We start from the raw sequence: 24,496 nt of genomic DNA on the forward strand, positions 1-24,496 counted from the left end.
GAAATGGCCATCAGACATAGCTTTGTGTGGTTTCATATTTTAAAAATATTCTAGGGAGACAGGCAGGGTGTGAGGGGGCAAATCCCATGGCCTGGGGCTGCGTGGCCGGTGGGGGCGGGGCGGGGGGGGTGGGAGAAGCTGGGTGGGAGGCAGCGGGACGGTGTCTGGACAGAGCGACACGTCCCCGCTCCTGGCCGGAGGGCGGTGTGGCGGCTCGGCCCAGTCGACCTTCGTGCTGCAGGAAGGCGGTGAAGAAAGTTGCGCTCTGGCCCCGAGGGGCGCGCCCCAAACCAAATGATGAGCAAGCCATGGAGACCGGCAGCTGGGCTCCGTGTCGTGTGCTGCTGGCACCTCGGTCCACAGGTGACTGGCCGCCCCAGGGTCTCCCCTGGCCGGAGAGTGACAGAATCACGGGGAAGGAGGGGCCTTCAATCCCCGAAGGTGAAGAAAAGAGGACGTGGCCGCTCACTTCCACTGTCTCCATCTGTCCTTTCTCTGCAGAGAGACGACGAGATTTCCTTTCTTCTAACAATGAATCTTTTTACTGTTTTTAAACAATTAAACGTGGCTTGGTTCCTACGGGAGGTCCCTTTCCTTGGAGCAGGTGGCGCTGGTCCTGTCATGAGCCCCGCACTGAGCCGTGGGACAAGGACCGTCGGTTTCCTGCGGGCACAGCGCAGAGCGGGAAGGTGGCCTGGCGGGGTGCACGCGGCGCGTCTCGCCCGGACCAGCCGTCGCATCCCCACCCGCGCCCGGCCTCACTGCGCTCCCAGCGCAGACGCGCGTGTCAGGATCCCTCGTCAGACAAGAGCTGAGCCTGCCCTGCTGACGAGGGGGGGGGTGTGCACCGGCTGTGTCCCGCCCGGTTCGAGGGGAAGGTCAAGTTCCGTGCACCTCACCCCGCTCCCTGGCAACGGCGACCATTTGGTGCCCCGATAAAACCCGGGTTCGGGATGCAGGCTGCGCAGGAGCGGATGAGCGACACCCAGAAGCGCTCCCCTGCACCGCGCATCTGCTGTCGAGGGTCCGCCGTGGCCCGCGCTCGTGGGGGCGGCCGGGACCGGACAATTTTTACCTGAAGGGTGGGGGCCAGGGCTTCGTAGACGTGCAGCCTGTCGGTACATCCCAACCCGGTAGCGGTGGCGGCGACGAGCCCCACTGTTGGCCCCCCATCCCCAGCTTTCCCACCCCACCGGGCACCGGGGGACAGCCTGGCCTGGCCACAGAGGGACCAGGGGTGAGAACGCACCTGCACCACTCGGTTCCGGCCCTGTCCCGGGCACGCGGACCGCCTGGCACGCCAGGGACACTTGTCTCCGGAACGCCAGCTCGCCTTTGTCATCAGCCATCCGCGGGCACCGTGACGGCCCTCGCGTCCGGCTCCTCAGCAGCGCGCCTGACACTTATGCGCCCAAACAGAAGCTGGACGCCGCGGGCCGAGCCTCCCAGCGCCGTCGCGCGTTCCTGGAAGTACTCGGTGCGCGCCCTGCCCACGGGGCGCCCCCGTGCGCTCCCAGGGACTCGGCCTCCCTCCTGTTTCAGGTCCCGGAGCGGCATGAAGTGCACTTTGTCCAACGCGAGGGTCTGCTTTGTTCTGGTTCCATTCCTCGTTTCAAACCGGTTCCACCTTTTTTTTTTTTTGGAAGTCGTGTTTCTTTGTCCAGTGCAGAAACGGCCCTCCCACCACTCCCCGAGGCGTTGGATTCTGGCTCCTGCGGTTTTTATTGTCTGTGTCAGACGCGCCGGCCAGGTGTCCTTGCCCGTCCCCACCTACGATGCTGCCCGGGCCACGTCGGCCCCGGCCCCGTCCCGTTCCCCTCACGCCGCGCGCGCGGACGAAAAGATTCACCTCGTGTGTCGTAGCTCATTTGTTTCCAGAGAGAATCGACAGATCATATTCAGTGTCTTGAATAAATTGCTCTATTTTGATATTAGACTGCGTGGTGGGCGTGCTTTCTTCGTCCTGCTCGGTCACCCTGGGGTCCCCACAGCAGTGGAAGCGGCGCGTTCTCTCAAGAGGACGGGGGCGCACGCGCGTCTTCCCAGGCTGCTGCTGTGTCTCCCCCCGCGCCCCCCCCCCCCACCGATGGCCATGGGTGGGCGTGCAGGCCGGGTGTTACGAAAGGCAGTTTCTGTCCAACACGCTGTTCCAGGCCGGCTGTTTGCAAGAGTCCAGGGGGTGGTGGGCTGGCGCTTTGGGCTTCAGGACCACCTGCGTCGTCCGGGGGACTTGCAGTCCCCGCACCCCCCACCCCTGGGGCTGTGGGCAGCGACTTCTGCTCTGGGACGCAGACTCCCGTTCCGCACACACACACTGCATCTGCCCGGACCTGCCCTGTGCAGGCCGCTGTCACCCGCGTTGCGGTCGTCGCTGCTGGGGGTTCCATCGTCCCATGGGTTACTGGCATCCTCATGCTCCGGTCGGACTGGCATGGAGAGAGGACCACCCCTCGCTGGCTGTGTGGGGGTCCCAGCGTTGTCTGGAGTGCCGCCCTCTGACTTCTGTTTTCCTTCACTGGCTCCCCATGGAACCCGTGGATCTGGGGTGGCGTTCAGAGCAGGCCGGCCCTGCTGCCAAGGGCACAGGGAGGTCCCGGCAGGAGCTGGCAGCCAGCTCTCTGCAGGCAGCGGGGAGAGCACCCCACAACGGCCGGGGGTGGGGTGGGCACGGCTCTCCTGGCTTCAGCAGCCCCGCAGGGAGCACGTAGACAGATGTTTGCTTCCTACTGTAGGGGAAAAGAGATGGGGACACACAGGCTGTCCCCGGGCCACGTGACTTTCACCTTCACATCACGGGGCACCGTTTTCCCAGGCCATCCAGGCACGGGTTCTGGGGGCCCTTGAGCTCCGCTGAGTCTCACGTCTTGGGGGGCTGTTCCCCCACACTGAGCTTTTGTGCCTACCACGCACAGGTCCGTGCTCTGCCCGACGGAGACTGAGAACACTCCTGCTGCTCACAGGGATGTCCCCGCTGCAGGGCTGGCTGTGGGTTAACCTGGGCATCCCTCTGAGCTGCGTGCAGGGCAGGGGCGGGAGGAAGGACAGGTGCTTCCACGAAAGACTGGGAAAGTGGCCGAGCGGTTCCCTCACCACCACCACCACCCCCGTCTGGCCCCTTGTTCTCTGAAGCGTTTCATCCACGTGCAAGGTAAGCCTGGTGGGAGGACAGGGTTGTGTGGGGCAGAGGCCGTGGGCGAGGTGCCTCCCAAAGCTACCTGCACGGAAGCCTGAAGTGCCCGCCCTGAAGGACAGGCTCGGAGCAGCCATCGGAGCCACACGAGGCAAGCGTGGAGCACGGCCAACTCGATGGGGTGGCTGTGTTTGCAAAAGGGTGCATGGTCAGACCAGCTCGGAGGTCTCTGATGGTGTGGACCTGACCTGGGGGGGTCAAATGAAGGGGCTGCTGTGTGGGAGGAGCCTGTTTCTCCCCAACGACAGCCCGCTGCACCGCTGTCCACCCAGCCAACCCGACTCCTGTGTGGGCGCGGTTCTCTCAGCTGTCCAAGGACTTCCCCGGGTAGTTACCCTTTGTCCCAGTCGTCCTCCTCCTCATCGCTGCCTCCCTGGCCCTCTGCGTACCCGCAGAGGCAGCCTTACTGGGACCTGGCCTACAGCGCCGCGAAAATCGCCTAAAGTCAGATATCCTCATTTATTCATTTGCTTGCTCAACTGTGTCTCTCTTGTTCCCCAGGTGGACCGGACGCCCCACAGTCCTGATGCTCAGGTGAGTCCCCAGGGCGTGAGCAGAGCTCAGGGTGGTCCCACCCGTGGAGCAACAGTGACCACCTCGTCTCACCCTCTGGCTCCGCTCACCTCTATCCAACCCCCTCCCTGCCCCCCCCCCCCGCCCAGCTGGCTGGTGGTTGGCACCCTCTAGGAGAGGGCCTTTGAGCTGGTAACCACAGGGGTCAGCGTTCTCCTTTGCAAGCTTCAGACCCTGACTCTGGCTGACGGCAGCCAAAGAGGACTCGCCAGGATGTTAGGAAACCGAAGAAGACCCAGGGTTTCGGGCCACACAGACAGCAGCAGCCTAAGTCGGGCCATGGGAGGCGAGCCACTGGAGTCTTTGCCTCGAGGGGGGGGCGAGGCTAACGGGGGTCCTGGAAGAGCAGGGGCTTTGCATGCTAGGGGCAGACGGCGTGGCAACCCAGAGATGAAGAACGCAGAAGCCACACAGCAAAAAGGACGGTCCTTCACACACCTCGGTCCCTTTGGGGTCAGCTCCGAGCTTACGAGGGTGCAAGCCCGGTCCCAGGGCCCTGGATCCGTCTGTGGCTGCGGGACCCCAAGAGTCCTGAAGCATCCGGCAGAGCCTTTCTAGAGGGAAAGGAAGTGCTGACCTTGACTTAAAAGGTGTCCCATGGTGGAGCTTTCTTCAGCCTCCTCAGAAAATAGCATCCTGCTTTGCTTCGGACACCGAGCTGGCTTACAGCTCCAATGCATACTACAGTGTCTCTGCCAAGGTATATACTTTTCAGCTGATGGAAATACGGAGACCTAGACAACGATGTGAGCATAAACCAGTCTCTTTGGCGCCCTCCAGTGGTTCACTAAGAACACGCAGCGCCCATGGAGACCAAACGCTGAATTCCAGGTTAAAGCTGTCTCTTTGGTGCCCTCCAGTGGTTCATTAAGAACATGCAGCGCCCATGAAGACCAAACGCTGAATTCCAGGTCAAACCTGCGTCTTTGGTGCCCTCCAGTGGTTGACTGAGAGCATGCAGCGCACTTTGCTGCCTTTTGGCATCGTCAATAACTTGACGGGGGGAGCATTAGCTGCGAGTGCTGTTCAGACAGAATTCAGACTGGGAGTTGGGATACAATGACTTTATTAACTTTCCCAAGGCCCTGGACCCGGCATTACAGTGCAGCTTCTACAGAAGCTGCCGAGCCTTTGCCCTAGAACAGTGATTTTGAGCATTTTTCATCTCATGGCACTCAAACTAATTACTAAAATTCTGCAGCACACCGAAAAAATATAATTTTTGCTGATTTGACAGAAAATAGGTATAGTTTTGATTCATTCATACTAGATGGCTATTGTGTTGGCTGTTTTCTCTCTTTCTTTCTTTCTTTCTTTCTTTTTTTATTTGATAATCCAAGGGAAAGTGGTCAGTGCCCCTAACTACGTAGTCAAGTATTGCATGTGTAAAGAATTCTCGTGGCACATCACCAGTTGCAAATCACAGGTCTGGAAGGAATTCTTCCATTCCCAAGTGCACGCGCATGGGTCATTTCTCATCACAAAAAGGGTCCCGGGGGAGAGGGTCGAACTTCGAGCCGAGAGAGCAGAGACAGGAAGGTGAAAACACAATTCTGAAGCATAAGAAATGTAGCGCCGAGGATACGGGGTCGGCCCCCTCTCACAGGCCACTCCCCTCTTACAGGTCTCCCTGCATCGGGGGGATGGATTCAGCCTCATTCACGTTGCGGGACCCACTGGGAATATGGATTTCCACTGTGCTGCCATCGGAACCTGGAAGGGGAATGAGAGAAAGGTCATGCTGGTGTCCAGGGTCGGGAAGGCGTGTCACACTCACAAGGGCGATCACAGCGCACATTCGCGGTTGTGTGGCCACCTGCATACAACTCCAGGAGTCGCCCCAACAGAGAGAGAGCACCCCCGGGCAAAGTCAGACACCTCCCAGTCTCTTTTCAAGGATGATGTCACATGGTTTGAGGAGTTGGGGGTGGGGCGTGGGATGGCAGGGGGATAGAAACAAACGTTCTGCCTGCGAAGAGTCACCCTGGAGGGCCGTGTCATCGTTCCAGGTGCAGGCCGTCCTTCAAGAGCTTGGGGAATTGTTTGGAACGGGGGTCCGCATTGTTCCTTCGTCCTGCAAGTCCCCAGCTGGGAGCCAGGCTCTGGGCTGTGCCCGGGAATACGAAGATGGAGGCCACAAAGCACGGTGGCTTTTTCAACTGCTCCTGGGGCAAAGCGACTGCCCTTCATGGAAACTGCCAGCGCCCCCACGCCCTGCACCCAGAGGCCTGGCTGCCCGCTGCAGCCTCTCCTCATGTCCCTCGGACACCCTGGCTTCGCCGTGTCTTCCGCCCCAAGCTGACCCCTGCCGCCGGCCCTTGTGCGTCTCTTTTTCTGCCCGCAACACTCTTCTCCGGATGTTCTCGTGGCTCCGTCCTGCACATTACTCAGGTCTCCAGTCCCCTGTTACCTCATTCCCAGGGACACGTCCAACGCACCCTGCCTAAAGCCACCCTCCTGACCATTTCTCTTCATAGCCTTCTCAGTACCTGGAATAGAATACAGTTGCGTTTTTTATTCTCCATTCTGGTAGAATGGAGCGTGTCCGTGCCTATCACAGTCATACCAGGGGTGCCTCAAGTGACACTCGGCACATATTAGGTGCTCAATAAAAGGTGTTGGGGGGATCGGTACAGTCGAGTAGGTGGCTTCCTGTCCATGACACGCAGCCTTAATTTGCAGCCTGAGGCACGGAGACTGACGAGTATCCAGAAAGGCAGGATGGGCAGAATTTAAAAAGAAACCAGCAGGCTTTGGGAGGACACTTCAGGGATTAGAGGAAAGATACATTGCGGCGATAGATGAACGTGCTTGGAAATGTGGGCAGGCACCGGAGTGACGGGAAAAGGAGACGCCGATGCCGAGTGCGCGGAATGGTGCGCACGACACGCACGAGGGCGCATGGGGAGAGAGAGCAGCGCCCGGGGCTCGCTGCCGGGGCGAGTCAGAGAGCACACGGTCCAAGCCGGACCCAGCGTGGGAGCCCCACGGAGGAGGGTGGCGGCATGGGACAGCCCGGGGACAGCCTGGGTTGCGACAACGGGGCGGACATAAGACGTCGTGCAGGAGCAGTGCCCCTGCGTTTCCTGGGGACCAGGAACCAGCCGGCACGACAGGCTGGCAGGCCTAGGATGACGTCATGGATGCCGAGGGGATTGTGGGTGGAGGAGAGAATTGAGGGAAGGGCAGGGACCCACGTTAGAACGATGGAATTGTGGGAGAGAAGGGATTAGGGCTCAGATGAGGTCATGGGTACCTGCCCACTTGCGGCAATGGTAAAGCTGGCCCCAGGGGTCAAGGGTGGTGACAGCCCCAAAGCCCCCGTGGGGCTATTCCACGTGGCCTGACCGGTGCTAAGCGGCAGAATGCTGGAATGACTTCAGTTTCTGAATCGCACAGCTCTGAGTTCTGTTTGGCACGTGGGGGTGGTCCGTGCAGCGGTGGCGATGTTCCTCCAGGGGGCGCCACACGCAGAGTGGCAGGTCCAAGAAGCTGGCGTTCAGGACACCCGCGCCCTGGGAAGGGATGATGTTCACGATGTGTGAATCCCATCTCAATCTGTTCAAAAAGCAAAAGGGGCCCGGAGCAGCACGGGACTGGGGCCACGTCTGACGGGGACAGTCCCCCAGGACACGTGCAGCTTCAGCAGCTCCGACGCTACCCAAAGTCGGCGACTGATAAGAGGTATTTTCTTCTTTTAGTATTTTCCCCAGTCGAAACGGAGGAAAAGCGCAGGTCAAATCTCAAGAAGAGTCTTGTTGACCCATGAGGAGGACACCGCGTCCTGTTCCACAGGGTCTCTGCTTTTTCTTTTTTCAATGACTTTATTTACTTATCTTTAAAGATAGGGGAAGGGAGGGAGAGAAACAGCATTGTGTGGTTGCCTCACCCACGCCCCCTCCTGGGGACCCGGCTCACCACCCGGGCCTGTGCTCGGACTGGGAATTGAACTTGCAACCTTTTGGTGTGTGGGGTGACGCCCAACCCACTGAGTCACGCTGATCCGGGCTACCTCTGAGTCTTCCAAAGCGTCTATGTGCAAACTCCGGACCTTGGAGGGGCAGAGCCCGGCCACGGCGGGCGGAGAGAGTAAGAGGAAGTGCTGACTGATCCCGTTTCTGGTGGGGACGGGGGCACGGGCCAATTGGGATGCAGGTTCATTGCCATTTGCAATGTGTTCCATTTCCTTGACCCCCCCCCCAAGATGGCCTCAAGCAGTTTAAAATGCCCGGATGGGGGTGCACACACAGCTGGAAGTTTGCAGATACAATTTTTGGCTCCTTCCCCAGGCGGCGGGCACGGTGCTATCAGCAACTCCGTGGGTGGGTCTCTCGTCCTGGAGGAAGGACTGGACCAGTTGCGAGTCTGCAAACACGCGGTCTCCGTCTTGCAGCTTTAGGACTGTGTCCCTTCAGGTGGCCTGAGGACCGTGTTTGGGCGCCGGAAAACAGACCCTCCTTCCGTGGATCTGAACAGCAGGAAGGCAAATGGAAATGAACCTCCGAAGTCACGGGCCTGTTTCCCCTGCTGTAAATCATGTTATTTCTGCACAGAGCGGTTTGCGTTGGGTGGGTGGCGTCTCTGGCTCTGTGTGGGCTCCCGAGTGCGTCTGCATTTAGCCCGGGCAATATGTTGGCAAATGTGTGGGTCTGAGCTCTGGGAAGCCTCGTGATTCGGGGACAGTGGTCCTGACCTCAGGTCACTGTGTTCTCCAGGGGACGCTTGTGGCCGTCCGAGGACAGTCGGGCTGGTCACAACTGGGAACGGAGCTCCTGGCATCTGCCGGGTGCTCAACAGCCTCCCACCCCAGGAAGCCCCACCGCGGAGAGTCAGGCAACTCTCGGTGCTGAGGGGGGCGCCCTGCTCTGAGGGCAGACACAGTGGACGGGAAAGGGGTTGAACGGAGAATAAGGGGCCATCTCTCCCCAACCCCCGGCGCCAAATGAGGAAAGAAGAGCAGACTCTAGACCCAGGACACAGGCGACGTCCTTGAACATTCTAACGCTCGGCTTCCCAAACTCTCGTTTAGAGAACCGGTGGGCTGCCCGTGGAGCCACAGCTCCCAAAGGCCTCCCCGCTCGAGGACCGACTTGCTTCCACACTGCAAATCGTCACCAAATCGCCACATCCGTTGACACTCTGCGGGTGTCAGAGTGGTGCCTTTTTCATCGAAAGACACATTTTTGCCACAGCGAAACCCTACAAGGAGGCCTTACTCAGAGAGAAGTGAAGAGTCCATTGGCAAAAATTTATTTACGTGACCGTTAGGATTGTAGCGTAAAACGTAAAGAAGCGTTGCTATGACGGTGACTTCACTGGACATGCCACTGGAAAACCAAGGACTGGAGGTCTCCGAGATGGGCTGCCCCCACTGAAACCCCTCACGTTTTGTGTTTTTCGTCGGATGGCAACGCATCAAAGAAATGTGGTCTTTGGTGGCGAAGGAGCTGACATGGGACGGATTGAGGTCGCGGACCCACCGTGCCACCCCGGGCAGCCCACTTTCCCGGATGGGGTGGGCAAACTCCAAACACTAGCTGGCCAGCCCGGTTGGACAAGTCAGCGGGCGGGTGGGCCCGGGGAGTGGTGTTTGGCTGCCGACGTGTCGGAGAGTGCACGCTTCTTCTCCGAGTTTCCCGGGGAGTTTGCGATGGGATTTGCATCCTTTTCTGCACACCCGAAGGACCACGTTAGGGTTCCGCGGGGCGCACTTTCGAGACCACAGCGCCGGTCTTTCGATGCAAAGGACAGACTCCAAGAGTCCCTGCAGTCTCCTCCCTGGAATGGCTTCTTCAGTGCCCCCCGCCCCACGTGACCTCAATCAGCGAAGCCCCCTTACCGTCTGCAGAGGTCGTGTGTAGGTTCTGCCATGACTGCTATGAATCACAGCACGTGTGAGTGGCGGGTCCCAAGGGACACCCTGAAGTGCGTGACCACCTCGCGTCGTCATCGTGTTTGCCAAAGGACTTTCGGGGAGCCCCGGACCGTTCCCCGTGGACCGCCCGCCCCAGCAGCAGGGCCTTACCCGCAGACAGCATGCTCAGGGCCTCGTCGGAAGTGTGCCCGTTCACACGCGCCAGCTTCCTGGGAGCGGGACCGTCGAGGGGCACGCAGGGGTGCTCGTGGCTGGGGAAGGCCTGCTCCGTGGCCGAGGGCATCACGGGCTCCCACTGGACCTCCCGCGTGGGAGGGCGCAGGTCCAGGCTGCAGCCGGTCCAGCCGTAGAAGGCCAGGGACAAGAGAAAGCCCTGGGCCGGGTTCAGCATGCTCTGGGAAGGGCACACAGAGAGCGGGGGTGAGCGCAGGCTGGGGTGGGCCTACCGCCCCGGGCGCCCACTGACCCTCGGCCTCACCCAGACCCTCCCCCAGACCAGCTGGTGTGGGCTGAACAGAAGCTGCCGAGGCGACGAGCGGCTGTGGGAAGCATGCCTCCCCAGCATGCGGTACAGGGAGGGAGGCAGTGAACGCAGGTCTCGCCATCCAGCCCTGCGGATCGGAGTTCCTCCCATCCTGAACCGACGGGAGTGTGCGTTCTGGGCAGGACAACTTGTCTCTGAGGACAACTCGTGTGCACTCGTTATATAAATGCCACGTCATGGAAACACGGGAGGCGGGATCGACCCACGGTGTTTCCACGTTATCATCTCGTGTGTTCCTGGCCTCTGTTTTTTTTTTCATGCCCATGTTATTACGTGGTTGTATGTAGTATAAGTTTTTAAAGATTCTATTTTTAAAATGTTTATAGAGAGTGGGAGGGAGGGAGAAAGAGAGGAAGAAAATCATCAAAGTGAGAGAGAAGCATCAGTCGGTTGTCTCTCGAACACACCTGGCCTGGGGACTGACCCTGCCACCCAGGCCTGTGCCCTGACCGGGGATCAAACTGGCGACGCTCTACCCGCTGAGCCGCTGCAATCAGGGCTATTTAGCATCATTTTTGTACCTTGCCCTTTTCACTTAGTAACAGAGACCTCATAATTGTCATTCTTCACCTCTGCATGATATTCCAGCGAGAAGGAAGACCAGGATTTGTTTCCCCATTTCCCTTCTCCAAAAATTGGGGCCGTCTGTCATGCTTTGTAATCATGGATGTTATTTTTTACAAGGAAGGCCTTCATCCCTTTGGCTTTCCCGTAGCCTGGAACATTTCTTCAAGATAAACTCCCCGAGGCCCGAGTCTGCCTTGAGAGCTCCAATGCATCGGGCCAAACAGACCTCCTGCAGCTGTGCCCCCCGAGTCTTGTTCCGGGAACCTGTCCACCCCGTGCGTTTCAGTCACGAGACATCGTACTTCTGAGTGGGGTTGGGTTTTTTTTTTCCCTCCCAATTTTTTTTTTCCAAGAAGAAAATGTGAAATGAAGGCTGACCTACCATTATAAACCACGTGGTCTTTGCTGCATTTCTGGCATATTTCAAGGAGGCCCCACGGATGTCTGCTTGCATCTCGAGGTAGAATAAAAGGCTTTCATTGATGATGTTCGACACCCAACTGTTGGAAAGAAAACGGTTTAGAGAACAGGCAGGAGAAAGGGTTGTAATGCGGGGGGCCTTGGGGGACGGGTCGGCCCAGAACAGCCCCGAGTTGGCGTTGGGAGGACCAGCAGGGAGGAGCCAACGCATCAGAATTCGACGCAATATTTCTACCCGAGAGAGCAGATATTTTCCATAACCATGTAACGAAGAGATTGTCTTTATGGTAAGCTCATTCCCCCTTTTCATCAAACAGTTGTGGGCCACGAAGGTGTGGGCAGAATCTGATTAAGAGAAAATTGCTGTCTGCCCTTCCGGCCTCAGCTAGGCGTCATCCCCCCCGAAGACGCGCCCTGACCCGTGGGTCTCCCAAGACACAGGCATCCTGGGGTCAAGGCAGACGCAAGCGGGCGGGTTTAGAAGGAGCGGCCACATCCGTACTTCCTTATTAAGGGCCCCTGGCAGGGGGCAAGACAGCAGAGGCGTCCAGCTGGGGCTTCGTGTCTCATTTCAGTGGGAGGTGACTGACCAGACTACGAAAACCAGCATCATCTTGAAAAAGCGGATCTCGATCCTGGCTGCCATCCGCCGCTCCTTCTCCGTGTAAACGCCTTGTCTCGCTTTCAGTAGGGAGGCCACTGTGAGGAACAGAGGAGAGGCCCACGGGACGTCACTCCTGAGGCCCCCGGGGTGACAGGGAGGCGGAGCAGCCCAGGGGCAAAGCCGGGGGAGCACGAGGCCGGGCAAGGCACCGCCGTGGTCTCCTCACAGCCCCTGCCTTGCCGTTCTCACAGACCCGAGGGAGAATGGATATTTAAAACGTTCCCTGTGAAACAAGATTAGATGGATGGACGAGGTGCCCACGGAACACACAGAACGTTTCCGTTCACTTGGACTCAGCTTCCCCCAAAGTTGACAGCTTATGTGACTACGGTCCCCTCTGTCGCAAGGAAATGGACATGGGTATAGTACTATGTGTTAAACTCTGGATTAGTATTTGGACTTTACTAGTTCAGGAACTTTACCCTTTTTTGAATATTTTATGTGTTTACTTTTAGAAAGAGGGGCAACAAATGAAGGAATGAGTGGGAGAGACACATCAGTGTGTGGTTGCCTCTCATGCGCCCCCTACTGGGGACCTGGCCTGCCACCCAGGCGTGTACCCTGACTGGGGATGGAACCAGCAACCTTTGGGTTGGCAGGCTGGCACTCAATCCACGGAGCCACACCAGCCAGAGCGGGGAACTTTATTTTTAAAGATTTATATTTTCTGTTATAAAAACGATGCATGCTCACTATTCTACAACGTGGAAGGGTGTAACGTGTTTCCTCGTAGACAAGTGGGAAAATACAAAACAGTGTCTGGAATGAACGGCCCATGGCCTACTCAGCCATGACCACTGTTACCATCGCCGGGTATTTCTTTCCCATCTCCTGTCATTTTCGTTTGTTCGATAGAACCGAATCACGAGTGCAATTTTGTTAAAAAAAAAAGGCTACATCTAATAACACTATTTTTACACGGAGACACGAGAAGACTGACACGAAGAGCCGAGATAAGTTCCCAATCCCCGCGGTAGCGTGCATTCCCTGTGCTAAAGCTCTCCAGGGATCAGTGGACCCTCCGTGGCCTTCCTCCTCCCCCTGCCGCACCGGAGAGATTCCGGCAGCTGGAGCAGGGCGGGGTCTGCCACGCAAGGCCCCCCCGCCTCAGCCCAGATGTCTTTCCGCTGAGTTCTGCTGAGTTACCACATCGCCCCACCTGGGTCTTACCACCGTCTCCGACTCATCCCCTGTGATTACTTCCTCTTCCTGCTCGGCGGAGAATAGATGGAGGCCAAGTGCACCCTGGGAGTAACCAGGCCCCCGAGGCCTCAGGCGGCCCTCCCTGCCCTCCCCCAGCTCCATCTGCTCCTTCTGCGCCTGTGTCACCTCCACCCAGTGCCACAGAGTCACTCCTGGGCCCTCCACATCAAAGCACAGGCGCACCCAGGAGGAGCCCAGCCCGGACAGAGACGTCGACGGGTGCTGGCCTGGAGCTCACACGGCCAAGGGACTTGGGTCGCCCTCCCTAAGTCAGCGTGCTCACTTTCCCGGACGGAAGCCGCTCGCTTTCTCCAAGGGCAGCCTGCTTCTGCCCCGGCAGGATGTCGAATGGTCCTCGGGAATCCCAGAAGGACCACGCACGCCAGCCTCTGAAGCCAGGGCATGGCCACAGCTGGGGCCACGCAGCGGGCGAACGCTCCCACGACTTACCCGCCGTCACGGTCTTGCGGAACAGGATGGGGTTGGCCACGAGGACAAGCAGCAGAGGCAGGTACGTGGTGACGTAGTGCGGGATGGCGTGCTCCAGGCCCCTCTCACACCTGAAGGAGGAGAACCAGGTGGCTCTGGAAGGTGCCTACTTCACCTGGGAGCCGAGACGGGACCATGAAAGCCAAAGGCTCGCATGTGTGCACCTCGGCCGCTGACTCTGCCCGAGGACACAGGAGTCTAGCTCAAGGCCATGAACAAGCCATGCCTTCTGGCAGAGCCAGGGAGGCCCGTCTTGCTTCTCCTGGTCTCGTCTCTGGGGGGACCTGTAGGGCTGAACTGGGGAGGGGGGGACATGCGGCCATTCCCTGCTGGGAAGCAGCAGAGAAAGGAAAAGACACCCAGCGTGGGAGACTCCCCCACGGGCTCCGTGCAAGGAAAAGGGATTCAATGGACGAATGTGGCTTGCAGCGTCTCCCCCGCGCTGTGCCTGCCTTGCCCAGCTGACCCACGGAGGGAGGTGGGTGCTCTCCTTGAGCACCTGGGACCCCCAGCTTTGTATTTGAACGGATGCGGGTCTCATGGTTAGGGAGAACATCCACGCCCCCCCCCCCCACCCGGCTCTTTGCAGGCAGAGGGACCCAGCTTTTCACAGATGGCTCAGGAGCCTCATCGGTCTCCACGGGGACCTGCGCACACAGGTATGGCACCAAGGCGGGAGCTTGTCGGGTGAGAAGGGCAAAACACAGAGGGAAACCGGCAAAGAGGAAGAAAGAATGGAAGGCACACTGTGCGCAGCCAGCCACCCACACCGAGGACAAAGGCAGAGGCAGCGAAACGCACGCAGGGTGCCGGGTACTAGGGTTCAGTGGCCCAGCCAGGGAGAGCACCGACTCCCACGGCCCCTGACACCGGCCTGACCCACCAGGCCGGACATCCCCCCCCGCCGCCCAGGGAGGGCCCAGGTGAGCAGGCCGGTGGGCAGGCTGGCTTACCTGGACAGGGACGGGTGGTATAGCATCAGCAGCCCCTCGGCGCAGAGCAGGGCGGCCAGCCCCCAGGCCAAGATGTGGTAAAGCACCAGGATGCTAGGGGGACAGCAGAGGGGCCGCGGCTGAGACGGTGCGCTCCCGGGGGCGGGACACTGTCGGAGGGCAGCCTGAGAACTCAGATTCCTTGGATGGGGGGGGGGGTTGTCGTGGAATTCATAGAATGCAAAACTAGGCACGGGAAAGTGGACGGCTCGGTGGCATGCAGTACATGTGGTGCCCCAAACCCAGCCCCAAACCCTGGTCCTCGCCCCACAGGGAGCCCCAGACCCACGGAACTCTCACCCCCATTCCTCCCGTCCCCAGCCTCTGGCAGCTCCCGAACCCACTTTCTGTCTCTGGGCATTTCTTTGCGTGCTCCGACGTTTCACCTACATGAGGTCATATATAACATGCTTCTTTGGCTCAAATGGGCCTTTCCAGGGTGAGCGGGTCAGCGCCTCCTAAGTGCCTGGCTCGCCCTCGAAGTGTGGCGCTCCCATCCCCGATCTCCCCAGGTCACCCCTGTACCTAACTGTGCGCCTGCAAGCCCGCTCCCAACCCGTGAGGTCTCTGAACGAGTGGGTGGCGAGGATGCCACGGAAGACCAGGGACCTTCCTGTGCTGCCTCCCCCTCCCCAGCCACCCTGCATAGCTCGCATTCTTGGGCAGCCTCTCCCCTTCATCCCCCGAACTCCCACCCGCCCCACCCTGTTCCCCCAGAGGAGTCGAGGCGGCCAGCCTGCCGGGTGGGGCCAGGAAAAGCATTTTGAGTGTTGTTGCAGCGCAGCCTCGCATCCGCCTCCCGTGGGCGGCGGGCTGGGGGCCGGGCTGCTGGCCAAGGGTGCAGCCCCCACCCCCTTGAGATTCTAACTCGGAAGGCCAGCCACGTAGACCCAGGCAGAGGTCGGGGATCAGAGAGAAAAGATGCCCTTCTACAAGGAGACGGGAGGGAAGAGACACGGCACTAAGGGGGCGAGCTTCAAAATGGGCGGCTTTCTGCCGCACAGAGCGCCCCTCCTATCTCCCCCACCCCAGACCCTGACCTCGGGCTGCAGGGCGTCCTCACCAGGCAGGAGGAGAGCCAGGGGCCGGGCCAGTTTGTGGTCCTACTTACCGATGCACTCATTGGTTGATTCCTGCACGCGCCCTGACTGGGGATCGAACTCACTACCTTGGTGTATGGGGATGACGCCCTGACGCACTGAGCTACCTGGCCAGGGCTCCAAGGCTTTCTGTTGTTACACCTACGTATCCCAAACATGGAACCAAGGGAGCAGTTTAAATGTTAACTTTTCACGACCTTTTTTTAGGATTTGGATTATAAGGAACAATCCTTCTAAGACTCCCATGCCAAGGAACACAGCGAAGGAATGGAAGGCTTTAGAAGGGCATGTGGAGTTTCATCCAGCCGTCCCTGCAAAGCCTGGCCCCCTGTCCTGCAATTCCACGGGGACCCCTTCCCCGCCAGCGGCAGTCCCCTAATTGCCACCTGCCGGTGGACTTTACTCTGCCCTTGAGAGGCATTGGCGTGGTTTGCATTTTGCATCCTTGGATATTTGCCTCCTCTGGGCGAGAAGAGGGCTTCTCCAGGCTCAACCCATCCTCCACATCCAGACAGTGCCAGGCTGCCCTGTCTGACCCCAGCCCAACCCCCCTCCCCGGGGAGGGGGGGCGTGCCCCGGCTACGATAACAGCAGGAAGCAGACACCTTGTCCAGCCGCCTTTCGGCGCTCAAAGGCTGCAGTCCACATGCTGGTCTGCAGTTCTCTGGTGTGTCCGAGCTCGGACCCCTCCCGAACAGAGTGAGGGGGCCACCAGACAAAGACACACCCTCTCACTGGGCTTCGGGGACAAGGACTTTGCAGGCTGCCAGCTGCCCACCCACAAATGGTCTCCCTTCTTCTCTAGAACCTGGATGGCATGCAGAACGTGCTTGGCTAACCAACCGCTCTCCCCTTCTCTGACCGCTAAGCGTGGCCACGACACTACGTTCTGGTCAGTGATGTGAAAGTGGAACCGTGTGAACCCCCCAGGGAGGCTGCCTAAAGGGAGGTCCCTTTCGCATTGCTCGCTTCCCGCTGCCTGCTGTCTGGGACACAGATGTGGTGGCTGGCGCTTCAGCAGCTATCTTGGGCCATGAGGGGCTGAGGCTGGAAGTCATGTAATAGGATAGTGGAACAGGAAGATAGAAGGAGCTTGGGTCCCTGACGTCCATCATGAGGCCTGGACTGCTTACCTCTGGCCTCTTTTAGCATGATAGAGAAACTCCGATCTTGTTTAAGTCGTGATTATTTTCTGTGGCAAAAACTAACCCCCACTGATACATCTGCTTAGCTACCTCTAAGGATCTTCCCTACAGAATTTTTACAAGCAGAGAGAGTTAGATTCTGTACAGATGTCTAACAGCTTGAGGATGAACGTAAAAAGGTTGGAAGGACAACCACAAAAACAAAGTAAGCCTTGAACTTCAGACCAGTGAGACCACCTTACGGATGACATATACATAAAGAAGAACAGCGATCTTAGAGCAGAGACCTACTAAGACTGCCCCGTGTGTTCTAGAGCCTGACCGCACTGTGTTGACCTTAAAAGTGAATTCAACAAACTCTGCTCAGACAACTGGATCTCTGCATTAAAAAAGAGTAAAAAGAAAAAAAAGAGTAAAGGTGAACGTTCCTTCACTGACACACAAAAATCTATTCAAAATGGATCGCAGGCCTCGTTCCAAATGCTCCGACCATAAAACTCTTTGACGGAAACATAGGTATCAATCTCTGGGACCTTGGGTTTCTTCGATGACAGCAAAATCACAAGAAACGAAAAAAAAATGGGATCTTATCAAAATTAAAACCTTTTGTGCTTCAAACGATGCCATCAAGTCAGCAGAAAGACATCTCACTGAATGGGAGAAAATACTGGTGAATCATCCGTATGATGAGGTACTTGAATCTGGGATATATAAAGTAGTTCTATGACTCAGTAATAAAAAGACCAATGGCCGGATTGAAAGTGGGCACAGACATTTCCCCAAGGAGGCCCTCTGAGGCCCATCGCGGCATGAGCAGATCTCAGCGTCACCGGCCACGGGAGAAATCATAGCCACAAAGAGGTGCCGCTTCCCATCCGCCAGGATGGCTGGAAAGGGTCCCAGCCCAGCGAATGCCCAGAAAGTAACAAGTGTTGTTAGCACAGGTGTGGAGAAAGTGGCGCCTGCCTGCACTGCTGATGAGAATGTGAAATGGCGCAGCTCCTTGGAAAGCAGTTCGGCAACGCGTTACTGTGTGACCGGGAATTCCCCTCCGCGCTCTCCAGCCCCCAGTCTGTGATGAGAACTCTCCCTTACAAATGTTAGTTGCGGCATCGCTTCTAACAGCCAACAATGGAAACACCCTAAATGCCCGTCGGCTGACAAGCGGAAAAAACGCTGTAGTCCCTTTGGTGGAATATTATTTGGCAATGAGCAGGCATGGAGTACTGACAGGTGCTACCCCAGGGGAGAGCCTCGGAAGCCTGAGGCTGAGTTTAAGAAGCTGGATTCTGTTTATAGGAAACGTCCGGAATAGGCAACCCTGGAGATAGAAAGCAGATGAGTAGTGGGCGCCAGCTGAGGAGCAGGAGGAGAATGGAGAGTGATGGTCACTCAATTCTGTGCGCCCAGGAAAAGGCAATGGATCTTATACGTTTAAATGGCTGGACTTGACCAAGCTGTTTTTTAAAAAAGACAAGCGGGGCCCATCCGAGGGGATTGAAATGGACCGTGAACTTGGTGAGGGGCAAAAGCATCGCGGACCTGCGGCCAGGCCCGGTACACGGGCCTCGCCCCACCCTCCTGCTCTGGTTTGGTACTTAGGTTGTGCACGGCTGTGTCTCATCCTTGCTCCTGCGCCCCAGCCAGGTCACGGCTGCCGGCTGCCCAGAGCCTGCTGCGTGCCAGGCGCGGAGCCATGGACCACCGGCCCCCCAACACCACGTTCCTTCCACGCACCCTTCTGAGGTGGGCGTGGTTTCACCACGGACAGCCCCGCGGCCCCCTAGAGTTATAGAATCTGCAGCGGGGAGCGCGCAGGTCCTCAAACCACGGGCAGGGGTGGGGAGCGCTACCCACTGTGAGGCCCCGCCCCAGGCAGCCCCTGCACCCCGGCATTCTCGGGGTCCGCACTGGGCATAAACACTGTTTTCCTCCAGCCTTCAGAGTCCATCGCAATTTTGCTGTCCTCATGCGGATTCTTTTTCAGTCTTTGTCCAGTTTCAAACCTGCCATGTACGGAATTGCTTGTTTTCTGGGTTTTAAGGCCTGGGCTATTTGTGCTCTGCCTTCGGCCTTTTCTAAACAGCAGCGGCCACGCGCTGGGGTCAGGGGCCCACGGACAGGGTCCGAGGGCGCCGGCGCATGCGTACCTCAGCCCCGACGACCTCCGGATCACCAGGTAGGCGTCCACCGCATAGCAGAACAGCCACCAGAAGCAGGCGCTGTACAGTACCTGGATCCACACCTGTGGGCACAGACGGCGGCGTCAGAGCTGCAGGGCCCAGAGCTGCAGGGGGTCCCGATGTCACCGTGTGAAATGCGCTGTGCGTGGCCCTCCCCTCGGAGGCCAGGGAGCCGCGGGGGACAGCCCCGCACCCACGTGGGCAGTGTGCAAACGGGGCTGCCCGGGGCGGCGACACGCGCGGGCTCAGCCCACTGCATCAGCGAGCCCCGCCGTCCGGTGCAAGGCACAACAGAGCAGAGCAAGGTGTCAGGTGGGCGGTTCGAGTGGCTTAGGGCTCAGGGTGTCTTTCAAAAGAAAGAAGCTCGTTTCGCAGAGGACAAAGGTGTGTGGGTGGGAATGACTCAGAAGGGTCTTGGCAGGGGGCGGGGCGGTGCTAGGTTGGAAGCACGGCAATGCACCTGCCTCCGGGTCTGGTCTGACGCGCACGCTCCGGGGGGCGTGTTCCACACCGCATAATGCACCCCATAAATCAAAACTTTTTTGGGAGGGGCCAGTTGCTTCTGACGGTGGCTGGATCTAAGATAAGGACTGTCCAGTGGGGGAGGGAGAAACCGCACTAGGCCCCCAGGCCCCCTTTCCAGGGCTGCTCAGTTCTGCAGAGGCAGCTGGGTCTCGGATTTGCGTTTCTAACTCCAGTGCTTCGTTTGGGGTTGGTGGTTGCAATGCGGGGTTGGGGGGATCCCTTTTTGGAGGAGCCCACCCGGCGCACAGGGAGGGGGAATGGATGAACCAAGGGGGAGCTCACTCACCGCGCTCCCCACGCAGAAGGCGGCTGGCCAAATGTCTGTCCCGTTTTCGTTTTCTCTGGAGATGTTTTCCACAAAATCGGGGAATCCTAGCCACACGGCAGACCGCACCACGATACCTGAGCGAGAATTGGATGCGGGCACTCCTTTGTATCTCGTCCTAATTCACATCTAAAGCTGACTTGTTACTCAGTAAAGAAAAAAAAAGATACATGGATGCATAGACACATTGATGAATAAACTGACTGACTGATTATTAGAAGGGAGGGAGGGAGGGAGAGAAGCAACACACTTGTTGTTCTGTGCACAGAAAGAGAAAAATAGGAGCACGTTCTTCAGAACATGACCACCGTACTGGCAAAGCCATGCCTGTCGCCAGCCGTAACCGGTATTTTGTGTTTGCTTGGCATTCACAAGTGATTATATAAATAANGACAGAAAGAAGGGAGGGAGGGAGGGAGAGAAGCAACACACTTGTTGTTCTGTGCACAGAAAGAGAAAAATAGGAGCACGTTCTTCAGAACATGACCACCGTACTGGCAAAGCCATGCCTGTCGCCAGCCGTAACCGGTATTTTGTGTTTGCTTGGCATTCACAAGTGATTATATAAATAACAATCAGTACCTCTCCGCGACACGTTCAATGTCCATGTTAGCATAGTGTTTTTACTCCTCACTAAGAATATGTTCATTGATTTTAGAGAGAGAGAGAGACATCAGCGGGAGAGGGAAAGTGTGGTCAGTTCCTTTCCGGTTGTGCTCTGACCGGTGATGGAACCCAAGACCCAAGGAAAGGCTCTGACGGGGAATTGAACCCACAGCCTTTTGGTGTGTGGCATGATGCTCCCATGAGCCACCCAGCCAGGGCCACATTAACTCTCATTCATACACGAAAGAATGATTGAAAAAGCACCCTTTTGATGTTGAAAAAGATACTCGATTCGTTCTTTAACACATTTGCCCTGGCTGGTGTAGCTCAGTGGATTGAGTGCGGGCCTGTGAACCAGAGGATCGCGGTTCGATTCCCAGTCAGGGCCCATGCCTGGGTTGCAGGCCCGTTCCCGACAGGGGACACACCAGAGGCAACCATACATTGATATTTCCCTCCCTCTCTCCTTCCCTTCCCCTCTAAAGAAAAATAAAAAATAAATAAAATCTTTAAAAAAAGACACACATTTAAGATTTTCCCAAATTAGCGGTGGAAAATTTCCTCTGAAATTTTTGCGAGTGTTTTTTTCTATTAGACCCAGATATCAAATCGTCCTCAAAACACACTGTACACCCTTCAAGTACAGAACGAGGTTCTTGGTTAAGGAACACGGCACTTGTGTTTAAACGTATACTACCTACAGTACTTTGGGTTGAAGTATAAACTAGGCATAATACTTGTGTTAAAGTATATACTAGCTACAATACTTTGTGTTAAAGCAGGCGCTAGCTACAATACTTGTGTTAAAGCCTACAGTAGGCTCAATAAATACTTTGTGTCCACACATCCGCTGGTTACAATACCTGGTTTGGGGCATTTACTGCAAGGGAACTGTCACTCTGGACAAAGGCATACACCATGGACTAGTGAACACTGGTCGACTGTGTGATACACGAGTGCACTTATACCGTGTAATGCACGAAATACACACTGCAGCACACACCACTAAACGTGAACTGCACAACTACAAACACCAAAGGGCAATGGATCGACGCACTGCTCGGAAAAACAGTGCTTTAGTTCTCTGGAAAAAAGAGAGTGCTTTCAGCACGTGGCGCCCCCTGGCGCCCAGTGAACGCCCTGTCTGACAGGCATCCATCCACATTGCTGATTTTTTCTGTGACAGCTTCCCCTCACCCAGCTTTTGTGACTTCCGCCTCTGCTCATTCGCCCCACATTAACCACCTCCCTCCTGGAAGGTGAAAGAACATGCAAATATTCTTTCTGGAGATGAAAGAATATGCAGATATTACTTCACCGGCCCTCAAAAGAACTTTGCCTCTTTATTTCTACAGATTCAAATGACAGGAATTAAATGTCACGGCCTGTGGCCGGGTAGCTCACTTGGTTAGAGCACCATCCCACTGTGCCAAGGCTGCGGGTTCAAGTCTCAGGACACCTGTCCGACTCAAGCAATGAATGCCAAAATAAGTGGAACAACACATCTGCGCTTCTCTGTCTCCAGCTTCCCCTCTCTCTCGAATCAAGTAATCAATAAAAAAAAAAGTTTAACCTAAACATTACTGCCCTGACCGGTATAGCTCAGTTGGTTGGTGTCGTCCCACAAAGCAAAAGACCACCCCTTGGATTCCAGGTCAGGGCCTGGGCTGCAGGTTCAGTTCCTGACCGGGGAGTGTACCAGAAGCAACTCATTGATGTTTCTCCCTCCCGTCAACTTCTCTCTCCCTCTCTGTATCCCTGTCTTCCCCTCTCTCTAAAAATAAATACAGAGTCTTTTTTATAAAAAAAAAGACGAAATATTACTGAAAAATACAACTCCAAAACGGTCAGGACCTATCGGCCAAATCGTGAAGGGGGAACAAGTATACGGATCCTGATTCCAACAAGCCCAGGGTAAAACTACATTTATGGGACAACTAAAAAAACCAACATTTATAAGACCACTGAATGTATCCCGATGATATTAAGGAACTGCTTTTGATTATTTTAAAGTGATAATGGTATTTGTGTTGTCTATGTTTGTTGAATCTTACCGTCGACCGTGGTGTGTAAAGATTTGTATGAATGAAGTGATAGCAATTCTGGGATTCGCCTCAAATCGGCGCAATGGGGAGCGGGATGGGGGCTTCATTATACGGCACCCCCACATTTATATCCGCTGGAAATTTCCCAAGAACAGACGTTAGAACAGCTGTCAATGTCTAGCTTGCCATCTCTAAAAAGTGCCCTGTGGTAAAGGCGCCACACCGTAGTGAAAGTAGCATTGCCAGAGCTTCTGGAAGGGCCGGTCAATAAATGTCTTAGGGTCTATGGGTTGCACTTCCTCGGTCAACCTTGACCTCCACCCTAGTAGGGCTACCAGGGCCCTGGACCACGAGCAACGCCCACCCGGGTGTGTTCCCATGGAAGTTCACTTATGGCCATGGGCACCTGAATTTCAGGGCATATTTACATGCTGAGAAATAGTATTCTTTTCTATTATTTAAAAAAAAAAAGTGTTTAGCCCTGGCTGGTGTGGTTCAGTGGATTGAGCACGGGCCTGCGAACCAAAGGATGGCGGTTTGATTCCCAGTCAGGGCACATGCCTGGGCTGCAGGCCAGGTCCCAGCAAGGGACGCACGAGAGGCAACCATACATTGATATTTCTCTCCCTCTCTCCTTCCCTTCCCCTCTAAAGATAAATAAATAAAATATATTTTTTAAAAATGTAAAACCATTCCCAGTTCACGGTCCACAGGGAGGAGGTGGCGGGCGGGATTTTGGCCTGCACCTGCCCTGGGGCGTCTGAAATCCAAACTCGGGACAGGGAAAATCACACACTCAATGAACCGCTGGTTTCTCCCTGGCCGAATAATGACGCATCCGTTCTACTGTCTGGGTTTGGCTGAACCGCCCCAAAGTTTCTCGAGTAAACTTCCGAAACCAGGACCGTAAACTGGTTTTTCAGAAACAAATGGGCCGTGGGCGTGACTTTTATCCACCTTTTGTTTGGCTGGCTCTGCTTTCTCGCCCTCCAGTCCGGCCCCGGAGAAACCGGTGCTCCCTTCTCGGTTCTGCCGGCGCCCAGACGCCCTGCCCACCCGCGGGCCGCGCGCCCGCACCCACCCACCGCGATCTCCACCCGCCAGCCGTGCCTCCTGACGCAGCTCTTAGCAGGTCTCCAACCACGAGCCGCGCGCCCGTAACTGTGCACCGGGCCGTGCACCCTTACCCAGGCAGCCGAGCACGTCGCAGGCCGTGGCCACGCGCAGGATTCGGGTGGACGCCGGGGCGCGGGCCGAAGCGGGCAGGGATGCGGAGGGCGCCCCGGAAAACGCGCGCCGGCGCCGGGGCAGCAGCTGCAGGAGGCCGAGCAGCAGGCGGAGCGTCCCACTGCCCAGGCACAGCGCGTGGAACGCCCGCGGCTGGAAGCTCAGCATGAGCTGCGTGGCGGCGTCCCGCGTGGGGCAGCAAAAAGTCCCGAGGCGCGGGGAGGCCATAGGAACCTGGGCTCTCGGACGCGGCCCAGGTCTGCCGGGACCCCGCCGGCGGGCCTGGGTCATGCGCTGGGCGGGCCGGGCGGGGGGCGTCATGTGCTCGCGGCCTCTCCTCCACCCAGCCCCCCTCCCCCCGCCCCAGGCCCCGAGCTGGCAGCGAAGGCACGGGGCTCGGTGGGGGCTGTGCGCCCTCCGCAACGCCACGCGGCCTCACGAGGGTGATGCCTGGCTGGGAGCAGGGGGCGGGGGAGGGGACGCGCCAGAGGCCGGCGGGTCAGCTTTCTCCTGTTTCACCGAGCCTCCCCAGGGGCCTCACTCTCCCCAGAGTCCACAGCCCCGCAGACGGACCTTCCCGGAACGCCGGCCTCGCGTGCCCGGTCGTTTCGGATCGGGACTCGGACATCCCCAGTTTGAAGCGTGACAGGCGCCAGAACGCGTTGGTAAGCGGTGACTGGTGTGCTAGATTTTAAAATGGTGCTTTTTTTAACAGCCCCTCTCCCTCCAGGAAACGATCCCGCAGAAGTGGGATTTTCACTTGAAATCAACAACAACAAAAAAATCTTAAAGAAAGGGGCCACTAGTTGGCCTAACCAGACAC

At 57.2% G+C, this 24,496-nt stretch overlaps 1 protein-coding gene and 1 long non-coding RNA gene across 3 annotated transcripts; one reads left to right on the forward strand and one right to left on the reverse strand.

Moving 5' to 3' along the window:
• Positions 1-111: 111 nt before the first annotated feature.
• Positions 112-20,505, forward strand: LOC118974351 (uncharacterized). 2 transcript variants are annotated; one of them, XR_005063880.1, is made up of 4 exons: positions 112-1,791; positions 6,185-6,190; positions 9,868-9,879; positions 20,496-20,505. It is a non-coding gene; the product is annotated as an uncharacterized LOC118974351 (long non-coding RNA). The 2 variants fall into 2 exon arrangements; XR_005063879.1 differs by lacking the exon at positions 6,185-6,190.
• On the reverse strand, positions 5,087-24,087 carry GPR143 (G protein-coupled receptor 143). Its single transcript, XM_037027742.1, has 9 exons — positions 23,634-24,087; positions 19,757-19,872; positions 18,913-19,007; positions 14,479-14,571; positions 13,487-13,596; positions 11,760-11,868; positions 11,132-11,249; positions 9,789-10,032; positions 5,087-5,476 (listed from the first exon to the last, which is right to left on the reverse strand). The coding sequence occupies exons 1-9, from the start codon at positions 23,992-23,994 to the stop codon at positions 5,382-5,384; spliced, it is 1,341 nt and encodes a 446-aa protein (XP_036883637.1). The 5' UTR covers positions 23,995-24,087; the 3' UTR covers positions 5,087-5,381.
• Between the last annotated feature and the right edge of the window lie 409 nt (positions 24,088-24,496).

This window comes from Sturnira hondurensis, unplaced genomic scaffold, assembly GCF_014824575.4.
Source record: "Sturnira hondurensis isolate 20B ecotype Veracruz unplaced genomic scaffold, ASM1482457v3 Scaffold0019234, whole genome shotgun sequence".
Lineage (NCBI taxonomy): Eukaryota > Metazoa > Chordata > Mammalia > Chiroptera > Phyllostomidae > Sturnira > Sturnira hondurensis.

Bases quoted from the DNA above. Each gene is read 5' to 3' on its own strand.
- GPR143 (XM_037027742.1), bottom strand. From the start codon at position 23,994: ATGACGCCCCCCGCCCGGCCCGCCCAGCGCATGACCCAGGCCCGCCGG. The intron at 11,869-13,486 runs GTAAGTCGTGGG...TGTTCCTCACAG, and splicing joins CCGCAAGACCGTGACGGCGG to TGGCCTCCCTACTGAAAGCG. The intron at 11,250-11,759 runs GTCAGTCACCTC...TCTTTCCAACAG, and splicing joins ATGCTGGTTTTCGTAGTCTG to TTGGGTGTCGAACATCATCA.